The following is a 25,800-nucleotide window of genomic DNA, read 5'->3' as shown; positions in this document are numbered from 1 at the left end:
ATTAACGGCAGTGCACAATCACAGAGTACTTTGAAGCAGACACAGTGTGTAGACAGAAAAGGGAGAATGGACGCATTTTGGCTTAAAAACTAATGAAAAAGGTGAAGCTATAACACTGAAACGCCCTCAGGAAGAAGTGCTTTAAAACATGGCTAGCTAGTCAGTGGCTAATGTCCATCCGCAATCGGCAGTGTTTTAGCTACTTCTAAATCACTAATCCTCGCCTCCATGGCAACAAATAAAGTAAGTTTCTTACAAGTATCATCCCTGCAGGACGAGGAATAGCTAAACATGCTTCACTACACACCGTATGAGGATACAATAGCTTACCGGCGTCGCAATGTAAACAAATACCATGGGTGGATCTACACCTGACATCCACTGCAATGATACCAAGTACAATAGCGTATCTAGTCGATACTACTATGATTGCATGGATATTTTTTATCGTCACAAAATCTTTTTAAGTTTTTTTTTAGTTCATATTATATTCATAAACTCAGGAAATACGTCCCTGGACACATGAGGACTTTGAATATGACCAATGTATGATCCTGTAACTACTTGGTACCGGATTGATACCTAAATTTGTGGTATCATCCAAAACTAATGTAAAGTATCAAACAACAGAAGAATAAGTGATTATTACATTTTAACAGAAGTGTAGTTAGAACATGTTGAAACGGAAAGTAAGCAGATATTAACAGTAAAAGAACAAGTGGATTAATAATAAATGTTTACATCTTGTCCTTTACAATGTTGACAAAATAATAGAATGATAAATGACACAATATGTTATTGCATATGTCAGCAGACTAATTAGGAGCCTTTGTTTTCCTACTTACTACTAAAAGACAAGTTGTCTAGTATGTTCACTATTTTATTTAAGGACAAAATTGTTCTTCGATTGCAATAAGAAACATATGTTTAATGTACCCTAAGATTTGTTGTTAAAATTAAGCCAATAGTGCCATTTTTTGTGGATCCCTTTATTTAGAAAAGTATCAAACAATATCGAAATACATTTTGGTACCGGTACCAAAATATTGGTATCGAGACAACCCTAGTTCCACTATATGTATGTTAGCATGTATTCCAGAGCATTTTGAGCACATGAAGCCAAAAATGTCCTTACTACGTCTGACAACTCTGCACTTTTGAGTGTGTGATGAAGAGCGCCTGGGCAATTTACTGAGTTGTAATTAAAAAAAACAACACCGCTTCATGTGTCTGGCTTAAGAAAGACACAAAGTTAAATAAAATCCGTCACAGCGCTATTAGTGCGGACAAGCCCAGCACAGTTCAACAGCAGTGCTTTTAACATAGAAGCGTCACCGATGTATGCTGGGAGACTCGGTCCCATCGGGCCCCGGGCAGGGGATTTGAGGGGTGTAGGTTGCAGCACTGACCTTTACCAAGGCTGGACTGTCTGTTTGCACTACTCCCATAAGCCCCCTCCCTACCTCTGGGCGGACTGCTAAGCAACCCCGTCAGGCCAGGGGTGCACATCCAGGGGTGACACCCCAGAGACCGGCTGGGAGGTGGGGTAATGCAGAGGTTAATTCTGATCATGCAGTATTTATGGGCTTCACTTCAGAACAAGGCTTGGCATTAACACTCGAAAGGAGACATCCCTCCTCTACATCAATAAAACATAGGCACAGGAGGAGCTTACCCTTATAAGCCATTTATTAGGCTCCAACTAAAAACTAGTGTTTGTCATAACACTATAAAAAAAAGTCGCCATAGCAACACCCCAGCCACCAATCGCAATGCAGCGAGCAGCGGCTGGCGCGTTTGTACAAACAGGCCATATGAACTGAGAGAATCCGATATTTTCTCACATGTTAGCCCAGTCTGTGAGGTGTGCGGAAATGTCAGGGAAAAATCAATAGATAAGGACCACATCAGACCTCGGCTTGTCTGACCTAGTGAGGGAGCATCCCCGCGGTGATGTCAATTATCTTTGCCGTACAACAAAAACACACCCCGACCCGAAAAAAAAATGGCGCAAAACTTTCTCGAGGTATTTGTAGGAAACTTTCTTTAGCGTCGTTAGGTAACGCAAAAGGAACGTGAGACTGGTACTGACAGCATCTTTGCTCCCTGCTTCCTATTCTCCTCATGGATGCCACATTAGTCAACTAGCGGTGTAATGTAACAAGCAGTAAGGTGCGCATAATTGCATATTAGCAGCGGCACACTTGGCTGCACGGGAGGTGACTGCGCTAACGAACGGGGAGGCGTTATTAATCACCAATTAATAAAAGCAGGCAGATATCACACTCGCTGTGGAGCATGCACGGCTTCCTTTGCTTCCGCTCGCTGGTCCAACACCCTTCTCCTTATTTATTTGATTTCTAACATTGATTCCACACTAGACTTGAGGCGTGTTGTCTATTGAGTTCTGACAAGCAGTGCCCCCCACTCCTCCCAAAAATATACACCTTTGTCTAGCACTTCTTAGGCTTTTCCAACCCCCTGTAACTATTAATGCAATTATTTATTAATTGTTTGGATGGTAGAATGTTATTTATTGACAAACAGTATATAAGCACATTAGGAATGTGACGATATGTATATGTCACAATAAGTGTTTTTTAAAATCAGCTTAATCACACTTTTGAATTTGGATTAATCATGATTAATCACAGGATAATACCCTGCATAAATGTAATTATTAAAAAAAAAGACCCTAGTATTTTGACACAAGTGTAATTGTACTGTCAGAATGTCATACACCAGGGGTGCCCACACTTTTTCTGCAGGCGAGTTACTTTTCAATTGACCAAATGGAGGGGATCTACCTCATTTATATATATAATTTATATTTATTTATTTATGAAAGAGACGTTTTTGTTAACAAGTTAAAGGTTTTTAATGATGATACAAGCATATTTAACACATATAGATTCCTTTCTTTCATGAAGACAAGAATATAAGTTGGTGTATTACCTGATTCTGATGACTTGCATTGATTGGATTTAGACAGTAGTGCTGAAAACGTCTGCATTTTCAAATGGAGGAAAAAAAAAGTTCTCCTTTCTGTCCAACACCACGTGGAAGTGGTTGGTTTTTGGCATCTTATTTGTCCAGCTTCCACACTCGTTTGTATACATTTTACAAGAAATACATTGGCGGCAAACTCCGTAGCTTGCTAGCTTGTGTGCGCTCTGGCTCACTGAGACTCTTATTTTGTTAGTGCAAGCAGGATGAAGCAGCGCTTTTATTGTGAAGACAGGAACTGTGCAGTCAGTCTTTAGGGTTTTGACAGCAGGTACGGCGTGAGAGTCTGTTAAAATAAAAAGTGTTTCTTGTCTTCTTGTTGGTCATTTTTTCTTAATAATGATCTCGCTGCAACCAGCTTCATCTCATAAGACCCTCAGGTGCCGTGAATGTCAATCAAGTGATGAAAGTGACGTCATAGTGAAGATTGATGATCACAAATGTTTAGGTGTATTTTTTTATTGCCTGGCTGGCGATCGACTGACACACCCCCCGCGATCAACCGGTAGCTCGCGATCGACATAATGGACACTCCTGTCATACAGGAACATTTTCAAAACATTTTACTTGAATGCACTTAATTTATTTGTTCAAATCTCAACAGTTTTCATCTAAGGTCTCGTCAGAGTTTATTTTGGCGTCCACATTTTTCAGGTAACCATCCACACAAAAGCATGTGTGCTCAAAATAAATTGCCTGATTAATTTGCGTTTACACACGATTAATGCAATATTTTTTGTGAATAATCGCATGAGTTAACTCGTTATTTTTGTTTGACAGCCCTAGTGCAGCACTCGAATTTTACCGCGGCATTGTCCGCGACCGCCCTCGTCATTTGCCGTAATGCCTAAAAGGGATGTAACAATAAACGTTATAATGATAATTTGCGATAATTCCCGACGGTTAGTAATACCGTTTAATTTTTTAAAGACCGAAAAACCGTCATTTATTAATGCATTTTCGGCAACACGAAGTCAGGCGCATGCGCACTAGCGTCGTTTGACTTGATAATCATGGCGGACCAATGACACCGACTTTGCTGCGGACATTTCCCCTCGGATTAAACGTAACCAAGCGCTTGGTTTAAGGTCATTTTCCCTCGCTTCCCGCCGTGCGTTTAAGAGCACACTGCTGTGTTTAGATGGAGACAGGTGTGGACAATATTGGAGACACTTGTCCCCACACTAAAAGTATACAGCGAAGGAGAAAACTATTTGATGTTTTGCAGCAGGCGATGTGTCATAAGCGTTGTCACAACTTGTTTATAAAATCTTTACTTTGTGTACTGGGATGTTCACTCCTCCTTTATTAAACTGTAGACTGTATCAGTGTTCAAATAACATCAATACTAGCTATAATGTTTTGTCATCTCATCGAAATGAACGCAGGCTGTGAAGATTGTTTATTCGATGGGTGAGGTATCACTCTGGGGTTTTTATTGTTGGCCAAACTGTTGTACTGAAACACCAGGGAGGCGTTGGAGAAGAACAAAGCTTGTTTATTAGACTTCATCTTCATTAGCCAAACTGCTTTGTGTTTTATTTTGATATCAAAAAGTAAACACCAGGTTTTGTTTACATTATTTGTGTTTTTTTTCATGGCACTTCAAAAATCATTCATGTGACAATTTTGTTAATGTGTTATTGTGTATAGTTAATTCCTATACGACATATTTCTGCTCAAACTCATAATGGATCTGTCCCGATACATCATCTATATGATGTACATAACTTTAAAAAAAATAAAAAAATAAAATCTCTCTCTATCAAAATGTAAAAATAGAGCTAAAGGCATAATGTAATGAAAAAAAGCTGACAGGTTTATGTTATTAAAGAATAAAAAAAACTAATACTTGTCTATAAATATGTGGATAACGTTTATCTATAGTCTTTTTATTAGACATTACAAATTACATGATGGTATTACGTTCACACCCCAACACTGCTTTACTTAACAATCAGTAATCATGATTTCAATATTGATAACAATAATCTTAATTATTACTTTGGCCATAGATGGCAGCCCTAGATCTCATACATGAACACTATATATATATATATATATATATATATATATATATATATACACATGTATATATATATATATATATATATATATATATATATATATATATATATATATATATATATATATATATATATATATATATATACGTATATATATATATATATACGTATATATATATATATATATATATATATATATATATATATATATATGTATATATATATATATATATATATATATATATACACATGTATATATATATACATATATATATATATATACGTATATACATATATATATATATATATACGTATATATATATATATACGTATATATATATATATATATATGTATATATATATATATATACACATATGTATATACATATATATATACATATGTATATATGTATATATATATATATATATATACATATATATGTCCATAACCTGCCTCGAAAAAAAATAATGTTTGCCTTCATGCCCTTCTAACTTGCTTTGGTGCCCTAAAATATGAGATTTTAAACAGTAATAAATTGTTGCGGTTTTTACCGTGGTTTATCATTAATGTCCTTAATTGTTACATCCCTACAGCACATACTGTATATCATATTTCTTTTTCTCTACCTTCTTAGTGGCATTCATCTTATGTGACATTCATCTTCTGCTGTTGCCATTTCTAATATAAAGTAGCGTAAAGTTCTTACTTATATCTGTGTTTTAGCTATTGAAGCGCTAAATACTGTAGTGGGTTTACATAATTCACCCAAGGAACTTTAGTTATTAGAGAGTTTCGGTCGGACGGTTTTTCACGGGACACATTTCCGGCGTTGTTATTGCACTAATGAGCCACGGATGAGAAGATGCTGCTCTGTTATTGATTGAAGTAAAGTCTGAATGTCATTAAAACAGTTAGCTCCATCTTTTGACACTTCTTCCACCCCCGTCCTTGCACGCTACACCGCTACAACAAAGATGACGCGGAGAAGACGCAGTCGAAGGTGAGCCACGTAAATAAGACCGCCCACAAAACGGCGCATCCTGAAAAGACGCTCAAGAAGCTATTGGAAGATGGTCTGTAAAACATCATCCATGCAACATTTTGACCAAAGAACCACTATCACATGTTATGTAGACCACAAGGAAGTGTTTTACATTTAGAAAAAAATCATAATATGACCCCTTTAATGCGCCTTATAATCGGACCTTTTGTATGAAAAAAGACCTGAATAGACCCGCTCATCGGCAGTGCGCCCTATGGTCTGTAAAATACGGTAAATACCTATTTGTTGAAAAAACACTTTAAGGTATTGTGTCTACAATTGAAATGCTTTTCAAGCACAAAAGTGTCATATTGTTTTGAAAAAAAAGGACTACAGTGAAGTTAAATCAAAATACTTGGGACAGCTTGCACCAGGGAGCAGGAACAGAAGGATAATCTGCAAAAACCACTTTAGTGTTGTCTGAAGAATCATCAGCACGCAGCGTTTCAGCAGGCTGGAGGTTGGTTAACACAGCCAATGTGAGCACTAGCTAATAAAACACACGCGAGAGGAGACAGAGCTGAAGGCCCAGCTCAGTAACAGCCCACAGTGCCCGCTTCACACTGAGCGGCCAGCTGTACAGCAAATGTGCCTTTCCCTCTCCACCCCTCTGGTGCAGCCACCCTCTGCCTGGCCTGACCGGGCCACAAGCCCCCCCCTATGAGGCAAGAAGGCTCCTCTCTGATTGGCTTGGAGCTCATTGCTGTCACCGACCCAACAACGGAAGAAAAGTGACCAACCCGCCCCTGAAAAAATGTCTGCAGGTTTGTTTTGTTGTCCTTCAGGGACGCTCGGTACGGACAAGACAAATTCAAACAAAAACCTTTTTTCACCTTTTAAGACGGCGGCGCTGGAAGAGAAAAACCACCGAGGGACGTTGGAAACAGTACGATAAACGGAACGCAAGTGCCCCCCGCTGTGAGTCTTCAAATGTCATAGTTTGCAGAGGGGTCAAAGTGAAGCAATGGGGATTCATGACGGCATGCTGGTTAAACCTGAACAGGCTTTTGTGCCATTGAGAGACCTCCAAATGTCCTATTAAACACCACAACAAACACACAAAAGCCTCTTCTAAAAAGCGTACAATGGTTTTAAAATCCTTATCATGACTTATAACACGAGCAAGGTTGGCCAAAGTCTTGGGTTTTTTGGTTTTTAAATAGAATAATAAACACAATTCATGCAAAACATTTATTTTGTTATCTTGTATAATAGGTGATAAAGCAAATACTGTAGTTATGATTTGTATTGGTTTGATACCTTGTCCTAGTCACACACACATTCGGTGTGGTGAAATTACCCTCTGCATTTGACCCATCCCATGGGAGGTGAGGGGAGCAGTGAGCAGCAGCGGTGGCCGCACTCCGGAATAATTTTGGTGATTTAACCCCCAATTCCAACCCTTGATGCTGAGTGCCAAGCAGGGAGGTAATGGGTCCCATTTTTATAGTCTTTGGTATGACTCGGCCGGGGTTTGAACTCACAACCTACCGATCTCAGGGCAGACACTCTAGCCACTAGGCCACTAAGCAAAATAATAATTTCTTATTACTCTTAATTCTTTTTTTTTCCCAGTGTGACCTCCAAGCTTATTTTTTTAATGATGATTATACGTTTTGGGAAATATCTTGTATGTCATCATGCACAAAAGTGCACTTATAGCTTTTTATAAAATGTCTCTGACAATCTTGCACTTTCTGTTTTGGAAATGATATGAATGTTTGTGCCACTGCTTAATAACTGTTTACTAAATACAGTTTTGCTAAATTGACTTAGTTGTGATTTCCCTCTCTGCTTGAAAGTTTAAAATGAGCATATATTAATGCAGTATGAACAAGAATGTTTGAATGTAGACACATAGAATTATCATACTGCTGTGATTATATGTATCAAGTGTTCATTCAAGGCTAAGGCAAAATATAGAGATATATATCGTGTATCGCGACATGGCCTAAAAATATCGAGATATTAAAAAAAGGCCATATCGCCCAGCCCTACTATCACGTAAAAATCAGCATCCACATCTGTTTCTGATTCACGCGTTTGGGGCTGGCTGCTTTGAAAACAAACCTTGCCCACTCTTGTTTGTTCCTGGTCTGAGCTGATGTGATGTAGATTACCGTAATAACTCTTATAACACTGAAAAGCGCAGATTTCGACCATTGAAATACTTTGTATAGTTTAAGACTTACGATCATTTAAAAACAGCACTGCACATCATAATGGCAGCTACAGTTTTGATGTTAAAGGTCTAAAAAAGTTATGTAAAACGCCCGGCGGGTCGGATTGAAATTCTTAATGTGCCGCATGTGGCCTGCAGGCCGTATTTTGCCCAGGTCTGCCTTAAAGTGTTATATTTATATCGACATTACTGTAAATAAGACCTTTGAGACAATTGACTTAGTTTCCACATATCATTTTGTGTGAATAAAAGGCCTTTTTTCTATAGTAAAAAATGGTAAATAGGTTTTACTTGTATAGTGCTTTTCTACCTTGAAGGTACTCAAAGCGCTTTGACACTATTTCCACATTCACCCTCTGATGGCGGGAGCTGCCATGCTAGGCCTTAACCACGACCCAAGGGTGAGGTGTCTTTCCCAAGGACACAAAGGACATGACTGGGATGGTGGAAGCCAAGGATCGAACCAGGAACCCTCAGGTTGCTGGTGCGGCCACTCTCCCAACCGAGCTACGCCGTCCCCTAGTTCCTATAGAAAAAAGTCTGAAAAGGACACATTGTTTCATATTTAGGGTCAAGTTATACTTCTCTCCAAGCAAGTCAGAGATTTTCTTCCTGTCACTCACATGCAACAGAGGATATATGCAAAATAGCTGGGAATTTTGTTTTTTAAAGTTAGCAACAGGGGAGGAGTTATAATACTCATTTTAAGAGAATAGTGATCAATAAAGTTACGCCAGTTATTTCAACAAAATCATAATTTCTTTTTTCTTTTTTCATAATGTTTCCAAAAATGTGTCCTCAAAAAAGAGGAGGTCATGTGAAATTCAGGGTCATCTTACGTCCGAGTTAATACGGTGTACTCCCTCCTGGAGATTCGTTAATATGGGGTGTACCGATCCAATAATACAAAAAAACAAGTATTGGATTATATCGGCTTGCAGCTAACATTTCTGATACAAGCAGTCCTGCAGAACGTTTACTTGTGTAGACAGCTAACATTTAAATGTCCTCCAAAAGGCATACAAGGTTGGCCTTTGTATTGTTTGTTGTTGTATTGTTGTTGTTATTTACAAAAAGTAAGCATGGTAGGCTATAGGCTACAATGGCGGACGTGCTCAAACTTTCAGTACTTATGCAGATCCCAAATACACATCAGCAGGTACCAGAAGGTAAGAAAAGTTGGTTTTGCATAATATTGCGAAACAAAATGCCAGATAATATGTCTGCTAATAGGTGCCATTTTGTGGTCCTTATACAGGGCACCATAGTAATACTCGTATGTTTAATGCGCCGACAATCCGTCAAGCGGTGCGGCTTCATAGCTTACCGAAGTCGTACTAAAAAACATTTTGACAGATTTTTGATGTAATGTTCTATATTCTCAGTGGGACATTTAAAGTTTTGGTGTTGTTTACTGGCGTCATCTTGCAGTTTACACATATCTCTTATGTGTGACTGCCATCTACTGGTCACACTAATCATTTCCCCATGCACCAAATAAAATAGCTTCAAGGTCGGTAAGCACAACCAGAATTATGCCGTACATTAGGCGCACTGTCAATTTTTGAGAAAATGAAAGGATTTTAAGTGTGCCTTATAGTCCGAAAAATACGGTACTATGTCATGATCTTAAACCTAATGAATTATTGCAGTATAATAATAATCGCCACTTCACTTTAACTTAAAGACTGTTTAAGTCCATTCCAGACAGTTAATAATAAATGGTTAAGTGTTTTGCATGCCTACCATTGTCCTCTGAGTATTTTCAGTTGATCAAGCCTTATCTAACATTCCACACAATACCACAAAATACCACAAGTAGGCTATGTATGATTCATGCTGATATCGGCATCAGATCAATACTCGAGGTTACAGTATCGGAAGTAAAAAAGTTGTATCGGGACGTGCCTAGCGCTAATCGGAATCAGAATCAGCTTTATTGGCCATGTATGTTTAACACACAAGGAATTAGACTTGCTCGACTGTATCCAATGTGAAATATAAATTAATATAAAAGATTATAGAGCGCCTGCAGCAGCTGAAAGCTGTGTAAATGTGTGTGTCTCTGGAGAAAAATTGGACACCCTCGATTCTGCGAGTGTGCCAGGCCAAACTCTAAACTAAAGAGTGGCCAGCTGTCTTCTGGCCTGCTATTAAATTGCTCCTTGGATGGTGGCGATATCGTTTTTTTTTCCCTCTAAAGGAGTATCCCACCAGGTCCCCAAGCAGAGCGGCCAGCTGTACGGCAAATGTGCGCTGATCCATCTGGGCCTAGGCGGGCTGCGACCTCCATCTTAAGACGCTGCCGAGTACCGCCAACACTTTGCTGTGGTTTTATCCCGCTATTGTCAAGTAGCCGGTCACTTTATGAGCCGGTGTAACACCCATGCATCAAAATGCAGTAGGCAGAGTTCAGGGAGGCGATTGCTTTACAAAGGCTCGGGTTTGGATGTTCCGTACACTTAGCGCTATGGTCATGTGGGGGTCACATGACTATATATAGAGTTATCAGTGTGAAGTGACACCGCGGAGGAGCGGGCCACGGATGAAAACAACACCCCTATGAATCCAGCGTCTGCTCCATTACCTACGCTAATAACGCTGACAGCTGAGCGTAGATGACCCCAGCCCCCCTGTTTCCCCTCTCCCGTGCAGATGGCCATTAAAGGGAGAAAGTGTCCCTTTTTTTTCCACCAGAGAAGGTATTTAGAGCTTTTCCAAATTAGTATTTTTTCCCCCGCGTTTTTTGGCCCAGATTACTTTTGCAGTGATTACAGGCTGGATCAGATTCAATACCAGTCTACAATTTAAGGGATGGAGTCAGTTTCATTTGTGCCGCACTGATGCAGTTATGCTCTTGTCAACCATTAGACACACCTGCACAATCAAAAGCCAATGAAAGAAGTGCACGGGTGCATATACGGTTGTGCGACTGTATACAGCATAGGTGTGAAAGTCAAGGCCCGCGGGCCGGATCCGGCCCCCGAATGAATTATCTATGGCCCCCGGGATGATATTTCATTAGTATTAGAACCGGCCCACAGGCCACAGCCGCCTGCTGCTGTTTTGCACACACCAATACTCCATCAGTGTTGGTGCTAGGAATTTTCAAAATGGGGTCCCAGGGACCCCATCAAGTCATAAAAATTACAATTTTTGGGGTCCCACTTTTTTGTAAGCGTTTTGAAAACAAATTATAAATGTATGCAATATCCTGTTATATCTCACATTTTATATTGTGTTTTGAAAAAAGGTTGCCATAAACGTTACTTAATTCATTTAAAAAAATTATACAAAAGAAAACCCATTTTTATGTATATGTAAATGTATTCAGTTATAAACATTCATTCACTTTCTTCTTTCCTTTATGGATCTAAACTTTACCGCTGACAGTATTTTTTTTTCTTTATATTAATTGTAATATTTTCAGAATGTGTTTGTTCTATTTTTGGCCAAAGTAAGACAAAGAAAACAATCTGAAGTTGTCTTTATTTTTAAGTTTTAATGCCATGATTCTAATAGTCCGGCCCGCGCGTGCACAGATTTTCCTCCATGCGGCCCCTGAGCTAAAATGAGTTTGACACCCCTGGTCTATACAGTATATATGAGTTCAGTTCATTTATTTATTTCATTCATAAAAAAATCTAACAAAGGAATGAAATAAAAATACATCAATCAACATAACATTAAAGTAAATTATGAATGGAAAGGCGCACAAAGAAGTTAAAAACTTAAAATATCTGCCCCTGATTTTCACAAATACAACAATTGACTTTCAATGTTGGCAACTACAAAGCCATATTTTCATATTACAACAATTACCGCATTTTCAGGACTATAAGGCACACTTAAAATCCTTTTTTTTTTCTTCTTCTCAAAACTCGACAGTGCGCATTATAACCCGGTGCGCCTAATGTAAAGAATAAGTTTGGTTGAGCTTACCCACCTTGAAACTATTTTATTTGGTACATAGTGCAATGATAAGTGTGACCAGTAGATGGCAGTCACACGTAAGAGATACGTGTAGACTGCAATATGACTCAAGTAAACAACACCAACATTGTATATGTTCCATTGAAAATATAGAACATAGCGCTCAAAAATCTATCAAAATGTTTTAGAAAGACTTTGGTCAGCTATGAAGCCGCACCGCTTGAAAAAATGGTCTATTTACCCTGACTAACAGCCCTATACCAATAAGTCAATATAGGCACAATTGCTGCAGTATTATATACAGTGTATATACACTCCACCATTTCCACTTTGCTGCAGCTGCCCTCAGTCTCCTCTAGAATAAAAGTGACACTTTACCCAGACCAACAACCCTAAGCCAATATGCAAATATAGGCGCAACTGCTGCAGTATAATATACAGTATATATACTCCACAGTTTCCACTTTGCTGCAGCTGCCCTCAGTCTCCTCTTGAATAAAATTGTAACTTTAACCCTGATCAACTTCCATATGCATCGAAGTAAATGCAAGCCAAACGGCTGCAGTATGTTACACAATATACACTGTATACGCCACAGTGTCCACTTTGCTGCAGCTGCCCTTAGTCTCCTCTTGAATAAAATTGTCTCTTTACCCTGACCGACAGCCCTATGCCAATAAATAAATATAGGCACAATTGCTGCAGTATTATAAACAGTATATATACTCCACAGTTTCCACTTTGCTGCAGCTGCCCTCAGCCTCCTCTTGAATAAAAGTGTCACTTAACCCTGACCAACAGGCATATGAATCAAAGTAAATGCAAGCCCAACTGCTGCAGTATGTTACACAATATACGCTGTATATGCCATAGTATCCTCTTTGCTGCAGCTGCCCTTAGTCTCCTCTTGAATACAATTTGCTTTTTACCCTGACCAATAGCCCTGAGCCAGGAAGTATTTTAAAAAGTGTATACTCTGATATGGCTTGGTTTTTGCATTGCTATTTTTCGGCAAATCAGATGACGCAGCGCAGCGGTACACCAAATACTATTCTTAAATCTTTGATAGTGTCCATCCAAACCGAGTCTTATTTTGATAGAATTTCTGACACAAACCCTTTATCGGATCTCTCATAGCCGGTCGGTGTACTTTCTTTTTCATTTGAAATATCTGTCACTTGAGGACAAAGTGTCATCACAAGTGCAGTTTTCTCCACATGTGACAAATCGCCAAGCTAACGCATCCGGCACACACCCTTTTGAGACGTCTGATGGAATGTGTGCCGCCGCCGAATACAAAGTGGAGGCATATCAAAGGAATAAAACATCAGACAATAACCCAATCACCTATCCTCCTGTTATCGTAAGCTGCTCGAACTCCACTATTATCGGCGAGCTGTGTGCTTGCGCGACTGAGAGACATAAAATAACCAGTAGGGGGGTTTGTTTTCTACCCTCGCAGCGTGCGGCGTGCCTGCTTTTGCAAAAGAAAGGACTAATGCTGGCATGGTACTGTATTAGGCACCCCCAGTGGACTAGTGGGTGAGCAGATTGCAAAGATGAATACAAAACACACACCTACACTCTGGGCTCGTCTCTCCTCTTTTGCAAATACACCGCAGCATCAAAATCACAAATCACATGCTTCTGATTGTTTATGCACAAACAGTGGGTCCCTGATAGAATTGCCTAGCGGTCCTGATAGAATTGCCCACCCTGTTTAAATTCACCTGCGCCTAGAAGCGTGTCCCAAACAGAGAGTCGGTTTGGTTCCAGATCAATGAGTCTCTCTCCCACTGAAGACAACAGATAATGCAGTGTAATGAAAGAGCCGCCAAACGAGCTGAATAAATGAATGAATAAAGGAACGTGAGACCAGAATTCTGATGCCTACTTACTGCAGGCCAGGGAAAAAAATAAAATGTTTTCCAATTGTCTCGTCTTCACAAATGATTCTGCCTGCATACAGATGACAAACAAAGGCAGCCAAATTCTGTTTTTTGAGGCAAATGTGGATATTACACTGACAGAGAATCTGCAATTTTGTATTTTTTTTTGCAGCTGCATCATGGGACACCACACACCAATCGTTAAGTGACGTGACCACGTGAAAAAGTGAGGATGCACCGTAAACAAACAAAAAGTAGAGATTCTGATTTAAATCCCAGTTCCAATAAATGCCAGTGAAATATCTCAGCAATCTCCACAAGCGTGCAATACAACATATTCCATCAATCACATGCATGGGGAAATTAAGATGATGTTTATGGATGCACAACAACACTGTGGGGATGCAGTTAAAATATTAAAGTAATTCCACCTAGTTGGTGATGTGATCCAGATACTTGTGGGCCTAAATGAGACAGGGTCAACAAATCTTTATTACATGTTTGATACCAAGTGATCCATCTTTTTTTTTTTTTTTAATAATTTGAGCTTTTTTAAATTGATGGTATTAATCATCAATTTAGCTCCCTATTGCATAAACACACTCCCATTAGATGTTTTCTATCATCAAGGTACGTTACGCCAATGAAGCACACGCATAAATAAGAGTGATGTCCTACCCAGCATGTGGTTGGCCACGTGAACTTGGATGTCCCATTCACTGTAGAAGACCATCTGACATTTGATGCACTGGTAGGTCTTCTTCTGTGAAAAAAGCAACACAAATATATCACTCTGCTTCGAAACATAAAAAATGACTCATTTCTATACATTTTACCTCTTCAGTTTGGGATGGACTTGATCTAGGCATGGGGGACATCTGCGGGGTCTTGAGTTGTCCGCTGTTACTGTCCCCTCCTTGGTCGCGGTGTACCGTCTGGACATGGTTGTGCAACTCCGCTTCCGACTCAAATTTCACATTGCAGCTCGAGCATCGTGTCTTGGCGGCCGAAGTTGAGGACGTCGACGAGGCAGACGACGAGGAGGAGATAACTTTGCCTTTCCCCTCTGCTGGGCTGAGACGTTCTCCTTGGATCCACTGAGCATTGTTCGGCGCCGGGGTGGTGGCACCACCATGCTGCTGTCTCCCTCCGTTCATAGTCGGGCTGGAGCTCTTGGAACCGGCGTTGACCACACAAGAAGCACACAGTCCATATGGCAGGCCGTTGATGTCCAATTTTACCAGGTCCTGCTTGGAGCGGAAATCTTTCAAGCAAGAAGCACACTTGAAAGGTTTTTGGGCATGGAGCTGCTGCTGGTTGTGACAGATGGCGTTGCTGCGGCCAACAGGTTGGTTGGAGGTCATGGTGCCGGTTTTTTGCATGTGGAAGGTACCGTGGATCTTGAGCTCCAACGTGGACGTGACTGTCTGCATGCACACCACGCACCGGAAGCCTGTCAGGGAGTTCCTCAGATCAGGGTGCATCTGACAGTGCTCCAGGAAGTCCTCTTCACTGTGTAGCGGCATTTTACAGATACGGCAGCTGCCCGTATCGAGACTTTTGCTGTGGGTAACCTTGTGTTCGGTCAGGGTGAGCAAAGACGGGAAACGCTCCCCGCAGATGGGACACATGTAGTGCTTGACGGGCCCGAGGTGGGTCTGCATATGCTCCCTCAGACCGGCCTCAGAGAAGAAGGTGCGAGAGCATACATTGCACTTGTGGTTTCCTTTAATCATTTCGGCTTTTCTTTTCATCAATGCACTCTCACCGGGGCGGATGTTGTGGTCCCTCAGTTGGTGGTTCGTGAGCAGAGAATCCATAGTGTAAGAGGCTCCACAGATGTCACATCCATACATGGGATCTGCAGTGTCCACCTCCTCTTCACTTCCGTCATGGCTGTTCTGGGACTCCACCACAGACCCACCTGTGGTCCCTGTGCCATGGCTGTTTGTAAGGAGACCATGCAACTCTGCCTCATCTTTTGGCTGACCGTCCGCACCACTCACGGCAGACCCATTGGCGCCGCAGTTTTGTGCCTTTCCTTCAAACACGCAGTGTTTCTCTCTCAGATGTTTCTCCAAAAGCACAATAGCGTGGAAGGCCTTGCTGCAGAAGCGGCAGTTGTACTTTTTGCTGTGGGTGGTGATGTGGCACTGCAGCTCCACCTCCGTCCCAAAGGACTCCCCGCAAAAGATGCAACGATGGGACCGACCCTGGTTCTCCAGGTGGCTGTGTTTGACGTGCAACTGCAGATCCGTGTCGTGCCTAAAGTCCCAATTGCAGGAGGTGCAACGGTACACTTTCTTCTCATTGCTGTGCTTCACAGCCAAGTGGAGCTGAGTAGACACCTTTGAGTCAAACACCTCCTGACAGAGAGTGCAACGAAAGAACACAAAGGTGTGCATGTCCAGCAGGTGCTTTTGCAGGTCATCCACAGAAGTGAACTGCTTGTCACAGCTCTCACATATATAGTACGTGGAGGTGATGGTGAAGTGAATGGTGACGTGCTTCAGCAGGGACTCCTGATTTGGGAACTCTTTGTTGCACTGCGGGCAGGTGAGTTGAGGCTGCAAGCCGTCCAGGTGAGTCTTCAGGTGAGTCTGGAAAAGATCTAAGCTGGTGTACTTGGCCCCGCACTGGTTACATATGAACTCACCGGAGGAGCGTGATGCTGAGCTGCCTTGCTTTAGCATGGACGTTTGTTCCACTGATATCGGAGACGAGGGGCTGAGAGCGTGCAACGTCTTCTTTCCATTATTGATGTAGTTAAGTGCCAGCGGAATGTTTTTGTGATTCTCCTTGATGTGCTTGTTAAGCTTCAGAACACTGTTGAATATGGGAGAATTAGTGCAGTAAGAGCAGGAGTACACCTCTACAATAGGCTCCTTAGGAGTGACAGCCAGGGGGGAGTCGAAACGCAGGCTACCACCGTCACAGTGAGTCTGACGAACATGCTCTTCCAAAGTCGCCTCTGTCAAGAAGCCCATGTAGCACTGCGGGCAAAAGAAGGCGTTGCTCTCCTTGGCGACTGGGCTCGGGAAGCCGTGGGAACAGCGGATGTGCTCCTGCAGGGCGTTGAGATCACTCAGGATCTCTGGGCAAAAGTTGCATTGAAGAAGGGTGTCTGGCAAGCTCGCTAACAGGGACGCGTGGCCTTCAGCGTTGTGGACCTGCTTTAGATGTTCATTTAGATTTAACAACGAGGGCAGGACCTCCAGGCAAAACTGGCACGTGTGAGCCTGCTCCGGCTTGTCCAGATGCATGGTCCGTAGGTGGATTTGAAGCACAGCCAAACTGGAGAACACTTGCTTATTACAGTAAATGCAACTGTAGGAAACTTTAGGTTGTTTGGCAGAGCGCCCTCCAATGTCGGATGTGTTCTGGGCAGCCCTCTTCCTCCTGCCCCTCGTCTTGGGGACAGGCGGCGCGGTTTCCACCATTGTGGAGCTGTCGACGGACAGGTTAGAGTCAGGAGTGGTGCTGGAGACTGAGGTATAGCCCACAGTCAGTAAAGAAGGGCTGTTGCTATGGTTACTGGACTCCGGGAGCTGGTGAATGTCCATGTGAGCATAGAGGTCTTCAACAGACAAAAAGTGCTCGGAGCAGATCGCACACGGGTGGCTCTTGCGGTCCCGGCTATGGGCCTGGTCAATGTGGGTTAGAAGAGCTCCGTCGTCGCTGAAAGGCTCATGGCAGTAGATGCACTGAAGTGTGGCACCTAGGCCCCCGTCCTCTGATGGGGAGCACTCAGGGTGGCACTCAGCAATGTGCCTCTGGAGGTCCTCTGGGACATCGAAGCCTTCCTCACAGCGGCTACATTTGCGGGTCTCTTTCAGCTTCCAATCGTCAGCTCTACAGAGGCCCGGGCCGCCACCGTCTTTGCCCCTTTCGTGCACTTGCATGTGGCCGTGCAGAGAGCTGGACGAAAGGAAGCCTCGGCGGCACACGGGGCACTTGTGGGGTTTGTTGGAGGCGTGGGTTTTCATGTGGATTTTAAGGTGATCGCTGCGGGAGAAGGCCGAGTCACATTCGCCGCAGTGGTACTTCTTGTCGCCTGTGTGTAGCTTGACGTGTCGGTCGCGACTGCGCTTGTGCTTGAACAGACGGCTGCAGAAGGTGCAGCTGAACGGGAGTTTGTCGCTGTGGCTCTGCTCGTGACGTTTGAGAAAGCTCAGGCGGCTGAAGGACTTGTCACAGAACTGGCATGGGTACGGCAGGCCGGGGCCTCCTTCGTCCTCGCCGAAATCATAATCCTCACAGTGTCCCGGGGACGTTTGATCCTTGCTAGACGGAGATGATGCTGGCCAAGAACACGATGGGTCATCCTCGATGTCTCCACCGTCTACAGAGGAAATAGAGGGTAAAAAAGGGGGTGAAAGGGTTATCAGGGGTCTGTCTGATGACGAAGAAGAGGAAAAAAACATGACAGGTTTACATTAGCATACCAGCTAAAAGGTGTCTCACAATTGTGTTGTCTCTCTTGTTAATTATGAGGTAGTGGCATGCGATCTTGGAATGCTGTTAACTTTAAATAACTTTAAAAATGCATCTCAGCGGGGGTTATCTTAAAAGTTACATTAAAACACACAATCTAAAGTAAAATTAGAGGAGGTAATAAGTAGAAATACTCCGACTACAATTAACCTTGTATGTGGCCATGTAATGGCATAGCCCACTGTGAGTCATAACACAATCTCTCTGACATTTAAAGCCAAAGCAAGACAGTGGGTGTACTTGAGGATGTAAGCCTGGCATGAGGTAAATTAGAACATTTCTATTATTTCTGAACAGCTTTCTTTTTTGGGGGGTGGTGGAGCACAGGGGAGTGACTTTAAAGTGAGACAAAACACACATAGGGACACAAAATATTCATGGTTTGTGTGTGTGTGTGTGTATGTATGTGATTAAACGTTCAATTTTGACGGCAGGCAAAGCGCCTTTAGGAGGCCTCCGCCGCAAGACAGATGATTTTCATGAAATGTTCGGCTTTCAGAACATCAGTCAGTACATACAGTACGCGATTAGAGAATGAGCGTTATTATCATATTTATCAGCGTGTTAAGCTGGGAGGCAAGTCATAATGCTTGAAAGATTTTGCATCGTGTGGCTGCAGAAAAAAACAAAGTAAATGACGTGACATGTCAATAACTTGCCAAACCTTATTTTGTGCTTTGGCACAATCAACAAATGATAACATGGGCTTTCCGATGACACCATTCAATATTTAGATACACCATAAAAAGTGTTTGCACAAAGACCATAAAAAAGACTGGTACCGAATTTTTCTGACCATAAGGCGCACTTAAAATCCTTTAATTTTCTCTAAAACGACAGTGCGCCTTATAACCCGGTGTGCCCAATGTACAAAATAATTCTGGTTGTGCTTACCGACCTCGAAGCACTTTTATATGGTACATGGTGAAATTATAAGGGTGACCAGTAGATGGTAGTCACACATAAGAGATATGTGTAGACTGCAATATGACGCCAGTAAACAACACCAAAACTATGGTGTTACTATGGTGTGTGTATAAGGACCACAAAATGGCACCCATTAGCGGACATAACATCTGGCGATTTGTTTCACAATATTATGCAAAACCAACTGTTCTTACCTTCTGGTACCTTCTGATGTGTATTTGAGATCTACATAAGTCCTGAAAATTTGCGAACGTCCGCCACTGTAGTCTGTGCCGATGCCGTAGTCATTAAAGTTATTCTTTTTCACTATCTTCTTGTTATGGGGCATTCACCCTCTGCTGTTGCCATTTCTAATATAAAGTAGTGTAAAGTTCTAACTTATATTGCGCTGAGGAAGCGCTAAAAACTACCAGTGTAGTGGGTTTACATTATTCTTTAGTTATTAGAGAGTTCCGGTCGGACGGTTTTCACAGGACACATTTCCGGCGTTGTTGTTGCACTAGTGAGCCACGGATGAGGAGATGCTGCTCCGTTATTGATTGAAGTAAAGTCTGAATGTCATTAGAACAGTTATCTCCATCTTTTGACACTTCTTTCACCCCCGTCCTTGCACGCTACACCGCTACAGCAAAGATGACGGGGAGAAGACGCTGTCGAAGGTAAGCCACGTAAACAAGACCGCTCACAAAACGGCACATCTTGAAGAGACTGTCAGAAAGTGACTTGAAGATGATCTGTAAAACATAATCTATGCAACATTTTGACCAAAGAACCACCATTACATGTTATGTAGACCACAAGGATATGCGCCTTTTGTATGAAAATAGACTTGAATAGACCCGCTCATCGGCAGTGCGCCTTATAGTCTGGTGCGCCCTATGGTCCAGAAAATACGGTACTTAGATTCAGAAGTTACTTGCTATAATGCCTTTTCCATGACTTACTTTCTTAGATTGTGAGTGGTTAAAGTTGTAAAACATAAGGCACTTTACTGTAATTGTAACACTGTTGAATGGTATCACAACAAAATTAGGGTGAAGAAACAAAACAACACCTGAATAGTAACAGAGTGAAACATCTATAATCAAACACAAATCATTATGTGGGGCTTGTTGACTTCTAAATTCTTCTAATATCAAAAATAATTTCCTGTGGTTGTGGTTAGGCCACATGATGATGCCATTGATCACTTCAGTAGCTGATCATGTAGTCGTGCTTTGCAGGTGTTTGCTTTTTCTACTTTGATGGACCCAATGGCCTCAAGTGTACAATTAAACTTTGCCTGTGCATTACTTAGCATTGAGTCAACCTGTCCTTTGTAATAGTTTGAGTTCGATTTAGCAGTATTGCGGCTGTGTAAATTCATAAGCCATGAGAGCTAAATGCTAAATTAGCATTGCTTCGAACGCTGCCATTGCGACAGATGAATAGCCATATTTAAATATAGACCGTACTATTTTGGTTTATATTTTAGCCGAACCTAATCCGCAAAATGTAGTGTCTAAAGAACATTTGTTTTTTGTAGTTTTTGCCAATTGATTGTGTTTTGTTCACTTTTTTCAATTAATGCCCTAAGGCAGGGGTGTCAAACTCATTTTCATCGAGGGCCACATCGCAGTTATGGTTGCCCTCAGAGGGCCGTTTTTAACAATGAGTAATATATGAATATACATGTATATATATGTGATACATTAAGTTTCGCCCGAATGTGGCTGGGATAGGCTCCAGCACCCCCCGCGACCCCGTAAGGGACAAGCAGTAGAAAATGGATGGATTAACAATATATTTTTTTTACATAAGCTGCAAAAAAAATATAACAATTTTACTTTAAAAACTCGCAGCTCAGTCACCGAATTTTACAGTAAAAGCAGTGGGTTTTTAACAGCATTTAACAAAATTGAATAAATGGAATGGATTGGAGACAGAATACTATTGTTTTTAGCGGTAAAATTCAAGCAACAGAGCTAGCTGCCAGTTAACTGTAAATTTTGTTGTTTTAATGTTTTTTTTTGTTTTTTTTAATATTTTAGTGTCTTACTGTATATGGAAAAAACAGTACCAAAGTTGATTTTACGGCAAAAAACTCTAACCTTAAAAATGTATTGTCAATTTTACAGTCTACAATTTGATTGATCATTTGTTTTGAAATCATAAGTCAAGCAGATATTTAAATACAGTATTATCTTTATTTTAAGGAAAAACATTTTTGGAATACATGATAATATATTATTTTGATTTTGATAATATTTAATTTTAAAAGATATGCAGTTGCATGCAGTACATGATTTTTAATGTCAAAAGGAAAAGAACAAATATAATTAGAAAAAAAAAAGATTAAGCATTTTATTAACGGATATTATTTCCAGGCTTTCACGGGCCACATAAAATAATGTGGCGGGCCAGATTTGGCCCCCGGGTCTTGAGTTTGACACCTGTGCACTACGGCAAGGTTTCTATACCTTTTCCTGCGAGGGCCGCATTCAGTAAAATGAAAGGATGCGGGGGCCACTTTGATATAGATTGTACATTAAAGATGCTAAAAGCAAACCAATGTACGTCAATATATGCTAAGCTAGTTGAACAAAACATTCGTTTGTATCCCGATACTACACTATTACCGGTATACCGTACAACCTAATAGAGATAACTAAAACAATTGATAGCTGCAGCCCTATAATGTAAGACATAGGGGAAATGTAGATTACTGCAGTAATATGTAGTACTACACATGTTTTAGCTGTATTGCCATGTAGTGAGCACATTGGCAATGAAGCTGTTTTTCATTTAGGGGTTAGAGCGCCACCTGTTGCTTTAGCGTGCAGGTCGCCCTGAAAATGTCTGCTTTCAATGTGGACAGAGGAGTGGAAAATGACTTCTTCCAAATCCCCGTGTGCATAGAATAACTCATTCAAGGGCAAGCAGGTGCGGAGAATCGCCGGGGGAACTGCAGTCCAGCAACAATACTGCTCCCATATGTGTTGCAAATACTTGACAGTCTCCTGATACACAAATGTGCTGACATTCCAGTGCACTGCTGCATTGTACAGTCACACCACTGGAAAACACACAACACCACTTCCACCAGTTCAAAAGGTGGCGGGCCACGTCTTCCTGCTGTCGAATTATAAGTGCTCGCTACTTCCTTACCTAAATAAAACACCATAATCCCAACAGCCGCCCTCACAAAAAGATATGTCAAAAGGGCCAAAACGTAGAAATGGGGAAAAACAAGAGGAAACTGCAAAGATTTATGATGGAGAGGGGGAAGAGAGGGGTTAGGGCACCTGTGTCAAACTCAAGGCCCGGGACCAGATCCGGCCCGACACGTCATTTATAGTGACCTGGGAATAATGTGCATACTTCATCTTTCTTACTAAATGTTTTCATTGTTTCCATTTTGACAGAAAATAACTACATTTCATATGTTTTAAACTTTGATATATAGACAAATGATCAATTGTTATTGGTGTGAATCTTTTGGCACCTCGCCATTCCATTCCGATTCTCGGGGTGAGGATTTTATTCGTAATCGATAAAAAAATTGTATTAAATTCAAATGGGAAAAAAAAACAGGTTTTAGGTGGGAAAAACTATTTCTGGTTAAATGGAAATGGCCTAAAATGTTTTTTATTTATTTTTATTGCTATATAAATTTTTCTAAAAAAAACCCCAAAAAGGTTTTAGGTTGGAACAACTATTTCTGGTTGAATGGAGATGGCCTAAAATGTTTTTTTTTGTTTACTTTTATTACTATATTAAATTTTTCTAAAAAAAAAAAAAAAAAAAGGTTTTAGGTAGGAAAAACAATTTCTGGTTGAATGGAAATGGCCTAAAATGTTTTTTTGTTTATTTTTATTCCTATATTATATTTTTCTAAAAAAACAACAACAAAAAAAACAACAAAAAAAACAACAACAGGTTTTAGGTTGGAAAAACTATTTCAGGTTGAATGGAAATGGCCTAAAATGTTTTTTTGTTTATTTGCATTCCTATATTAACATTTTCTAAAATAAACCCAAACAAACAAAAAAACAAAACAGGTTTTGGGTTGGAAAAACTATTTCTGGTTGAATGGAAATGGCCTAAAATGTTTTTTTTGTTTATTTTTGTTCCTATATTACATTTTTCTATAAAAATAAAATACAAATAAAAAGTTTTTAGGTTGGAAAAACTATTTCTGGTTGAATGGAAATTGCCTAAGATGTTTTTTGTTTATTTTTATTCCTATATAAAATTTTTCAAAAAATAAATAAATACGAAAAAAACAAAAAAAACAATCTTTACTCGATTTGACGCGATTCTCCACTCAAACGGATTTTTGCAATGTATTATTTGGTATAATAATAACACCTTAACAAAACAGCTTACAGGTTACAAAACGCCCTTTTGGTTGCTGACGTATGACACCAAGTAAGCATAGAGATGGCCGAATTTATTTTTAATTTTAATTAATTAGTTTAAAAAAATAAAATAAAATCGATTTTTGAAAATTACAAAATGAAAATCGGGATTTGAATGTGATAATATACATTTTTTAGCACCCCTAATTATTATATACCGTATGATAGTTTGTAAAAATAACAATAAATACTTAAATATCTGCTTGTCACCTTGACTTACCATTTCAAAGCAAGTTATCCATCAATTTGTACGCACAAAAATCAAATAACCAAATGCATAGGCAATAATTTGCTTTTCTATTCTTACGTTCATTATTACAAGCAGCCCTCTGAGGGCAGCCATGACTCCAAGAAAACAAGTTGGACACCCCTGGGTTAGAGGAAAAGTTTCTCCTTCAGCTGACAAGTCCAAGTCTCTCCTCTCTCTTCCCCTCGCTGTTGTTCTCACAGCGAGATCTGCCCTTCGTCAGGATATCATGCCCTCTCCGAACACGTGCCCCCCCGTCAGGGCCTATCTTCAGGAAACAGATGTAGTCCGAGGAGGCCATCCCCCTTGTCCCCCTCCCCTCCTTGCAACTGCCTGAAAGCGCTACATTGAGAACCCACCTCCACAACTCCACTGAAAACCTCCCACCGCTGGCGAGGCGCCCACTATACACATGTCTCTCAAGGAGCAAGCTACCATATGTGAGCGGGGGGGGGGGGGGGGGGGGGGGGGGGGTGAGTCAGTGCGATGCCCTCCTCCTCCACTGAGGGGGCGGATCTGCCCTCTCTCCCGCAGCCTCGCAGTGCATGAAGAATGACCCCGACCGATGCCTTACAGTCAAACATATCGGCGCTGACACAACACTATCAAACAAACAAACAAATGGGCAAGAATACTAGGTTAAATGAAATTCCAGGGTCCTAAATGAGCATGCATCCGCCTGGGGACACCATCAAGCTGTCTGTTCATTCTTTGCTTATTTGCTTGATGTCGATTATTTATTTAGCGCGGTTGCTACAGTAATACGTGAGCATTCATCTTTGGGAGATCATTAAAGAAAAGGATCAGCTAAAAGAGGACATGAGCGAACTGTTTTGTCAGGTGGTTCTAAGATTTATGAAAGCAATACAGAGGAACCTATGAAATCAAGTCGAACACCCCTAAGGTAGTACAACGCACAATGCAACTCAAATATACATTATGTTGGCCAAACAGCTACAATTTTGTTTCATCTGACTACAGAACTTTCCTCCAGAAGGTCTTATCTTTGTCCATGTGATGTCAGATGAAACAAAAATTGAGCTGTTTGGCCACAATACCCAGCAAAATGTTTGGAGGAGAAAAGGTGAGGCCTTTAATCCCTGGAACACCATCCTACCGTCAAGCATGGTGGTGGTAGTATTATGCTCTTGGTCTGTTTTGTTGCCAATGGAACTGGTGCTTTACAGAGAGTGAATGGGACAATGAAAAAGGAGGATTACCTCCAAATTCTCCAGGACAACCTAAAATCATCAGCACGGAGGTTGGGTCTTGGGCGCAGTTGGGTGTTCCAACAGGACAATGACCCCAAACACACGTCAAAAGTGGTCAAGGAATGGCTAAATCAGGCTAGAATTAAGGTTTTAGAATGGCCTTCGCCAAAGTCCTGACTTAAACATGTGGACAATGCTGAAGAAACAAGTCCATGCCAGAAAACCAACACATTCAGCTGAACTGCACCAATTTAATGAAGAGGAGTGGTCAAAAATTAAACCAGAAGCTTGTGGATGGCTACCAAAAGCGCCTTATTGCAGTGAAACTTGCCAAGGGACATGTAACCAAATATTAACATTGCTGTATGTATACTTTTGACCCAGCAGATTTGGTCACATTTTCAGTAGACTCATAATAAATTCATAAAATAACCAAACTTC

General features: G+C 41.0%; 1 protein-coding gene across 8 annotated transcripts in view; it reads right to left on the bottom strand.

Moving 5' to 3' along the window:
• The window catches only part of LOC133618792 (zinc finger protein 521-like), a 295,725-nt gene that overhangs the window by 129,688 nt on the left and 140,237 nt on the right, over window positions 1–25,800 (bottom strand). For 5 of the 8 annotated variants that reach the window (XM_061979506.2, XM_061979501.2, XM_061979502.1 and 2 more), the window contains 3 exons: window positions 14,917–18,422; window positions 14,759–14,843; window positions 14,512–14,544 (listed from right to left, as the gene is read on the bottom strand). In XM_061979506.2, the coding sequence (XP_061835490.1) occupies window positions 14,512–14,544; window positions 14,759–14,843; window positions 14,917–18,422 (3,624 nt within the window). The remainder of the gene's footprint in view (window positions 1–14,511; window positions 14,545–14,758; window positions 14,844–14,916; window positions 18,423–25,800) is intronic. The other 3 variants (XM_061979503.1, XM_061979505.1, XM_061979504.1) reach the window with 3 other exon arrangements.

Source organism: Nerophis lumbriciformis, linkage group LG19, assembly GCF_033978685.3.
Source record: "Nerophis lumbriciformis linkage group LG19, RoL_Nlum_v2.1, whole genome shotgun sequence".
In the NCBI taxonomy this organism is placed as follows: Eukaryota; Metazoa; Chordata; class Actinopteri; order Syngnathiformes; family Syngnathidae; genus Nerophis; species Nerophis lumbriciformis.
The sequence above is the reverse complement of the archived record's forward strand: the minus strand, read 5'-3'. Positions and strand labels throughout refer to the sequence as shown.